Here is an 8,575-nt window from a genome sequence, read left to right as displayed (position 1 = left end):
CTTGTTCTTGGGTTGGTGCATCATATGCTTCACTTGGTAGGGTTTGTTGATGTTGAGAAGATGAGGGCTCCACCGTGGTAGAGCATAGTTCTTCCCGAGACGCCACACCGTGTCCCTCAATGGGGCGGAAAAATCCCACACCCATTCTTACTATGGCATCTTGAGGTATTTCATCACCCGCACAAACATCAACTTGCCCCACTTGGGAGCCATCATTTTCTTCGAACTTCACACTACAAGATTCAATGATAATCTTGGAAGATATATCAAAGATTCTATAAGTGTGAGATTCGGCACCGTAACCAACAAATATACCCTCCAAAGCTTTAGGAGCAAATTTAGATAAACGAACTCCTTTGATTTTGTAGAAACACTTACACCCGAACACCTTGAAATATGAGATATTAGGCTTGTTCCCGGTGAGTATTTCATATGGAGTCTTGTTCAAGCCCTTGCGGAGATAGAGCCGGTTAGAAGAGTGACAAGCGGTGGAGATGGCTTCGGCCCAAAAGTTATAACGGGATTTATACTCCGCCATCATAGATCTTGCCATATCCATAAGAGTCCGGTTCTTCCTCTCCGCAACACCATTTTGTTGAGGGGTGTAAGCAGCGGAATATTGATGACGAATCCCCTCATCACTAAGAAACTCATTGAGTGTATAGTTCTTGAACTTGGAGCCATTGTCACTTCTTATTGCCATAATGAGGAGGTTGTGTTGGTGTTGCACCTCGGTGGCAAAGTCAATGAATATTTGTTGAGTCTCATCTTTCGTCTTGAGAAAGTAGACCCAAGTGTATCTTGAGTAGTCATCGACAATCACCAAGCAATGTTTCTTCGCACCAAGACTTGCATGAGTGACGGGACCAAAGAGATCCACATGAAGGAGCTCCAAGATCCTCTTGGAAGAGATGATAGTCTTGCTTGGATGCGGAGAGTCATGCATTTTGCCTTCAACACAAGCCCTACAAACACGATCTTTGGCAAAAGACACATTTTCCATTAGTCCCACAATATGGTTCCCCTTGTGAAGACTTTGCAAAGTTCTCATGTTGACATGGGACAAGCGGCGATGCCACAACCAACCCACATCCGCCTTTCCGAATAGGCACATCGCACTTGACGTGGTTTTCTCCGAAAAGTCTACCACATACAAGTTGTGTTCGCGATACCCAACGAAAGCGACTTTTAGAGTCTTGCTCCACAAGAGGACCACAATATCATTATCAATAAAGACGGCGAAACCCATCTTGCCAAGGGCGGAAACGGAAAGTAAATTGTAACCAAGGGTTTTGACAAGCATGACATCCACAAGAGTAATGTTGTGTGCAACCACAACCTTGCCAAAACCCAATACCTCGGATGTAGAATTATCGCCAAAGGAGACGGTGATATTGTTTATGTTAGGCCTCAACTCCTTGACGAGGTTCTTGCCGCCGGTCATATGACTTGTACATCCACTATCAAGTACCCATTTTGAACCTCCGGCGGCATAGTCCTACATGAGATCAATTCTTGGATTTAGGTACCCATTTCTCAATGGGTCCTCTTTTGTTAGCAACAAGGGTCTTTGGGACCCAAATAGACCAAGCAACATAACCATCATATGGGCCAACATATTTAGCATAGACATCACCATAATAATCTTTAAATAAAACATAGTGAGGGTTAGCAATTCCAGCATCATCATCATTTATGGTTTTTCCCTTGGAGGCTTCACCATTAGTGATGGATTTCTTCTTCTCTTGTGCGGGCTTGGCCTTTTGCTTGTTTGCCTTCTTTGCCTTGGCACTATAACCAAGGCCCTCCTTCCCATTGTTTGATCTTTTCTTACTCAAAAGATCATCCAAAGAAAGTTTACTTTGGGGAGAGGAGGCCTTAGCAAGTTCATCCTTCAACCTAGCATTTTCCTCAATAATATTTGCATGATCACATGAAGGAGTAGAGGTGCTAGGTATGTCATATGAAGCGAGCCTAATTTGAAGTTGCTCATAAGACTTGGAGAGGAGAGAGTATTCACTCTTCAAGGCTTTGTGTGCCTTGTCTAAATCATCTAGATCTCTCACAAGTTTCTCATGATCAACACCAAATTTTGCCTTTTCCTTTGAAAGCACTTTAGTCTTAGCTCTAGCAAGATCTCTAGCTTTAGTGAGCTTGTTAATTTTATCTTGAGGATCTCCAAGATTTTCTAACCTCTCTTCAAGAGAAGCTATGGTTTCTTGGCTTTCCTCAAGGGCATTTCTAAGAGCATGTAGTTCAAGAGCATCTTCTCTCTCTATTTGGCATTTTTTCTCAAGAGTACCATTTAGTTGAGCCATACGAACCATGAGATTTGAAACATGCTTTTTAGTATCACCTTGTAGGTTAAGAATGAAATCATCAAACTCTAGCATTTCTTGTTTCACTTTTAGACTAGCAAGATCAACCCCTAGATCACTTGAAATGATAGGCATAGAGGGGTTAGGAGATGATACCTCGGAGGATTTAGCCATGAGGCAACTTTCTTCCTCCACATGAATGACCTTATTGGGGGATTCACTTGGTGATGAAGAGTTAGTGGAGAGGGAGGCAAGAGCGACCAATGCATTAGAGGTTGCATCTTCTTCATCATCAACATCATCATCTCCGGAGGTATATTCTTCTTGAGTTGATAGCACAATAGATGTGTCCAAGGAGGACCTTGCCATGAAGCAATGTGCATTCTTGATATGAGGATTCTCATTGGGAGATTCAAAGAGAGATGAAGAGGGAATGTTGGTGGTGACGATGGCGGCCACTTCCTTTGAGCTTTCTTCATCTTCATCATCACTAGAGCTTCCAACTTCATCGGAAGAATATTCTTCCCTAGTCACTAGCACAATCTTTGAGGGCCTCTTGCCCTTCTTGGTCTTGTTGTTGTAGAATTTCTTCTTGGGGGCTTTTGAATATTTGTCCTTTGAATCTTTGCTCTTGTCCTTGGGAATGAGCCTTCCACCATGAGTTTCCCTATTCTCATAGGGGCACTCGGCAATGAAATGGCGCTTGTCATTACAATTGTAGCAAGATCTTGTCCTTGGCCCCGAACTAGTGAACCCCCTTGAGTTGTTTCTCTTGATGTTGTCTTCCTTGGCCTTGGATGGGTCAACCCAAAAAGAGTTAGCATGGAATGCCATGTGGTCATGGTAGTGATGTTCCAAGTCTTCCGGATAGGACATACTCCAAGATGCCCTATAAGATTCTTGAGGAAACACTTCTTCAACGGAGTTGACCGCCAAGGCAAGGTTGGACCCTTTTGTCATCCCAAGAGCTCGATTGCGAGAATCATGAGAGTTTCGCTCAAGCACCTTGAGAGCTTGCATCTCGTGCACGACTTGTTGAAGTGAGAGAGGAATAGCATTCCCTCCCAACAAGAGTCTTGACATCAATGGGTACAAACGGCATCATGCATTCAATGTACTTCTCCTTGATCCAAGAGTCATTGATGTGGGTGGCACCAATAAGCCGGAAGGCATCGGCAACGGTGAGAAGTATTCCATACATGACTTCATGATCTTCATCCGGTAGCCTCATGAAACCTTCGGCTTTATTCTTAAGAGCATTATACTTGTTCCTCCTCGTGCTCTCACTTCCAATGCAACTAGCGGCCAAACCATCCCAAGCTTCCTTGGCGGTGGTGTAGTTCCGAACACGATGCAAGTCCTTTGTACCCACACTAGTTTGAATCATGTGCAAGGCGGTGTTGTTGAGTTGACTATCAACCGCTTATCTTCTAGTCAACTTGCCGGGGTTGTATGGCTTGAAGCCTTCCAAGATGATTCTCCAAAGTTCATTGGAGGCACTGCAAACATGAGAGCGAAACTCAAATTTCCAAGTATCGAAATTCTCAAAGGAAAACTTAGGTGGGTCGCCCCGAATGTTCATATGGGGATGGGGAACCGGTATATCGGGAGATAGAAAAGGTGGAGGTACTCGATTGTAGCTCTCACCTCCACTAGTTTCCCTAGGAGATGCAATGGGAGATTTGGTTGTGTTTAAGTTATCACCTTCCACGGGTTTGGTAGAGGAGGGTAATGCCGAAGCATCTCCCTCTTCTAACGCACCCGTGTCCTTTACCTCTACGATGGGAGCCTTGGGGAGGGCCGGAGTCAAAAGCTCGGCAATCATCTTTTTCATGCTTTCCATTTGGGCTTCCATGGAGGACTTCAACGAATTGAAGTCTTCCATGGAGACCGTCTTGGCGGCCCCTTCCGAAGCCTCCTCGTTCGGCATACTCTTAGGCGGTTAAGCCCGAAATAAGAGCCGAGGCTCTGATACCAATTGAAAGGATCGTATGCCGCACCTAGAGGGGGGGGGGGGTGAATAGGTGCTAACCAATTTTCAATTCTTTTTCAATTTAGGCTTGACACAAAGGTAAATTCTCTAGATATGCGACTAAGTGAATTTACCTATATGACAAGATAAGCAACTAAGCAAGATATAGCTACACAATATAAGAGATAGAATAGGATAGAGGTAACCGAGAGTGGAGCACGCGATGACACGGAGATGATTCCCGTAGTTCCCTTCCTTTGCAAGAAGGTACGTCTACGTTTGGAGGAGTGTGGTTGCTACGAAAGCCAAACCAACAGCCACGAAGGCTTCACTCAGATCTCCTGATCTCCTGTGAGCAACACCACGAAGGCCTAGCCCACTTCCACTAAGGGATTTCCTCGAGGCGGAAACCGGGCCTTTACAAGGTTCTTGGGGCACACATCCACAACTGAATTGGAGGCTCCCAAATCTGTAACAATACAACAATCAACAACAACACATCAACACAAATCAACTAGGGAACCAAATAAAACTCTAGCATGAGATCCCTCAAACAAATGAGGGGGAAATGAAAAACGCTTCGGTGAGGATGTAGATCGGTGTCTTCTCCTTCGAATCCCCAAAGATCAAGAGCTTTGGTTGGGGGAGGAAGGAGATCTTGCAAATCTTGTGTTCTTGAGGTGGCTCTAATGGAGGTGAGGCTTGGCAGATTTCTTGTGCAATGATTGAGCAACTTGTCCCTTTGGAGAAGAGAGCTATTTATACGATTGGAGCTCTCAGATCTGACCGTTGGGGCGAAATCCACTAACACCGGAAGTTCCGGCCAGGAGGGCCGGAAGTTCCGGCTGGCACCGGATGTACCGGCCAGGAGGGCCGGAAATTCCGCCAGGAAAAATCTTCGTCAGACGTCCAGTTCAGAAAATGTTTGGGCGGAACTAGGGCGGAACTTCCGGCGACCGGAAGTTCCGGCCAAGTTCCGGCCAAGTTCCGGAATTGTGAGAAAACCTTACTGGACTCTACCGAGCCACAAACGAGAATTCGGAACTTGTCCGGAAGTTGGGCGGAAGTTCCGTGGATCGGAACTTCCGGCCGAACCCACCGGAACTTCCGGTCGCGGAAGAGCAACTGCACACAGAACTGCGCCGAGAGGCTTCTGCAGAACATACCAGGCCGGAAGTTCCGCCTGCTGGGGCCGGAACTTCCGCCAGAAGTGAAAAGACCTTCAGAACAGCCATATCATTTCACCGATCAAATGTATTTCTCGAAAACTTGTACCTGTCTACATCAACACACATGAATATATACTTAGTGTTGACATCAAACACACAAAACCCAAAAGGGCGGGAAATATTCTTTCACCAATATTGATGGGAATTTGTAAGATCCGAGAGACATCAAGAGGATTAAAAATATCATGTATCAGGGCCTGGTCCCAGGCTCCAGAAATCGGGTCAATCAGCTCTTCCACCTTACGGAGGATACAATCACCTCTGGGTGTCATTACCTTGCGGTTAGGGCTATTGGGTATCCAAGGATCGACTCCAAATATCAATTTGATCACCATTTCCTACTCTCCAGATATAACCCCTTTTAACCGTTTGAATGCCCGCCACAATGTTCTGCCAAGTAAAAGAGGAGCCCGCTTTCGGACCAACTTTAAGGACATCATCATGAGGGTAATATTTGGCCCGTAGAATTTGAGCATACAGAGAGTCAGGCTCATCAATAAGTCTCCAGAATTGTTTTGAAAGCATAGCAAGATTGAAGGAGTGCAGGTCACGGAAGCCCATCCCCCCTTCCTTCTTTGGAAAGCACATCTTCCATCAAGAATACCAATGCATTTTTTTACTTTGATCATCATCACCCCACCAAAATTGAGCTATGAGTAATCTTTTTACAGATATTTTTTGGAATCAAGAAAACCGACATAGCATACACAGAAATACATTGAGCAACTGCTTTTATAAGAATCTCCTTACCACCAATAGATAATTGTTTTTCCACCAAAAATGAAATTTGATTTTATTAAGCTGAATCGATGGAGAAGGGAGACAATTGGAACTACTCCGGAGCGCACCAGTGCGGCAGTGCCCCATCCCAAAGGCCAGGCTATCACGGCCTGCTATTCTCATCGCCACAGAGCTAGTTTATCTCCGGCTTTCTCGGCGCCTTCCAAATCCCCAACCCTCCCTCCGCCATGGCCATGGCCACGGCCGCCACCATCTCCACGCCCACCACCCTCCGCCCCTCCTCCAGGCATGCCTTCGCCCACCCCAAAATGCTGCGCTCGCTCCCCTCCCTCCGCCGCCGCCTGCCCTCCCTCGTCACCGTCGCCGCGGTCCAGCAGGACGCGGCCGTCTGGAACGCGGCCCCCGTCTCCTCCGTCGGCGCGGCCAGCGCCGACGGCACGCTCTTCCACCTCCGCGTCGACCTCTCCGACGCCGCCGACCTCGCCTCCTCCTACACCGCGCCTGGGCAGTACCTCACGATCCGCGTCCCCGGCGAGGACGGCCTCAAGCCGGCCTTCATGGCCATCGCGTCGCCGCCGGGGGCAGGCGGCGGGTTCGAGTTCCTGGTCAAGACCGTGCCCGGCGCCACGGCGGAGAAGCTCTGCGGCCTCCGCGACGGGGACGTGGTGGAGCTCGGCGCCGTCATGGGCAAGGGGTTCCCGATCGAGAGGGTCACCCCCACGGACGCCGCGGAGACCCTGCTCCTCTTCGCCACCGGGACCGGGATCAGCCCGATTCGCTCGCTCATCGAGTTCGGCTTCGCGGCCGATCGGAGAGCCGACGTGAGGCTCTACTACGGTGCCAGAAATCTCCAGACCATGGCGTATCAGGATCGATTCGCAGAGTGGGAGTCGACGGGGCTCAAGATCGTGCCCGTCCTGTCGCAGCCTGATGATAGTTGGGAAGGTGCACGAGGGTATGTTCAGAAGGCGTTCTTGGAAGCTAAGAACATTGCAGATCCTACCTCTACTGGGGCAGTGCTGTGTGGGCAGAAACAGATGCTTGAGGAGGTCACATCGGCCCTTGCTGCAGATGGTGTGTCACAGGATAAAATCTTGAAGAACTTCTGAAGCGGATTACTGTGTAAACTTGTGCATCTTTTCGCCTTACTGTGGTTTCTGCTCCTATTAGAGTTTTGTGATCAAATTTGATCCATTGTTTTGATACTTCTCAACAAAAGAAATGGTAGATATGCATGTGCCTAGCCTCCTTGAAACTCTGATGTGTGCTGCCCCTTTGCCAACAGATATGTATATCATCTCTCAGGTTAAAGATCGATAACGAGACATGGTTGGTTGTGGATTTACCTTTCTCTCACCCTTATTAATTCCAGTGGTTCATTTAGTAGCAGACCTGCTTTGCGCTATTCTAGTTCCAGTATACGTAATTACATATTTATCTGTCAGGTCTGCTTTGTGATGTTCTAATTCAAATTGTGGTTTCAACTGCCTTGTTTTCTCTTCATAGTCAAGGTTCAAAGGCACCTTGGTTAATGTTCCTCTGGACATGCTCATACAAAACCCTTCTTTGGCTCAAAGCTGTAAACATTCATAGTCAAGGTTCAGTTCTGCCTCTTCGGAACATCGCAGGCCATGTAACTGATACTGGGCATGGATTGATCATGGGTTCACTTGAGCAGGACAAACTATGACATATTTGCCTAACAAGGTAAAGTTCTCTTCGCATGCGCTATTCTGACTTCAAAATTTGGTGTCACAAAATTGTGTTGTGTCCAATCTTTTATTGTTATTTTTCTAGCAGTCCACTCCCCATCACTTTCAATATCAATTAGGCAACCCCATCTCCAAGAAACATAAAAATCACCTCTGATGCCATAATAGCTGTTTAATGTATTTGTCCATATTTATTGCATATCTTTGTAAACCGGCCAAACTCATCAACCATTTCTACTATGAGTAGATTAATTTTATGTATTGGTTCCATGCTTGGCAAAATGCATAGGATAAAGCTAAGGATGAAAAGGCATAAAGCTCATATTTCCTCGATTGGACTCGTATCCTCAAGAAACTGATTCCGCAATACTTCCTCTCGCTCTGAATTATAAGATCGGTTGGATATTCTGATGTATACTACATATAGACTTACAATTGAGCAAATACATTGGAATGCGTCTACATACGTAGCTATAGAACATTTTATAATTCGGAACGGACTGATAGATCTCTAGGGGCTAAAAGTTCACTGCTATTTACGTTTTGAATTTTGGATTGATCAAAACATCGAGACCCACCACATTAACAGGAATTTCGTGTTTT

General features: G+C 46.5%; 1 protein-coding gene across 1 annotated transcript; it reads left to right on the top strand.

The window, feature by feature from the left end:
- Window positions 1-6,382: 6,382 nt before the first annotated feature.
- LOC124676015 (fruit protein pKIWI502-like) lies at window positions 6,383-7,509 on the top strand. Its single transcript, XM_047212095.1, has one exon. It carries the CDS (start codon window positions 6,488-6,490, stop codon window positions 7,367-7,369), a length of 882 nt encoding a protein of 293 aa, XP_047068051.1. The 5' UTR covers window positions 6,383-6,487; the 3' UTR covers window positions 7,370-7,509.
- Window positions 7,510-8,575: the final 1,066 nt, after the last annotated feature.

Source organism: Lolium rigidum, chromosome 7 (genome assembly GCF_022539505.1).
Source record: "Lolium rigidum isolate FL_2022 chromosome 7, APGP_CSIRO_Lrig_0.1, whole genome shotgun sequence".
NCBI classification, from domain to species: domain Eukaryota; kingdom Viridiplantae; phylum Streptophyta; class Magnoliopsida; order Poales; family Poaceae; genus Lolium; species Lolium rigidum.
This window is presented reverse-complemented; position numbering and strand designations above follow the sequence as displayed.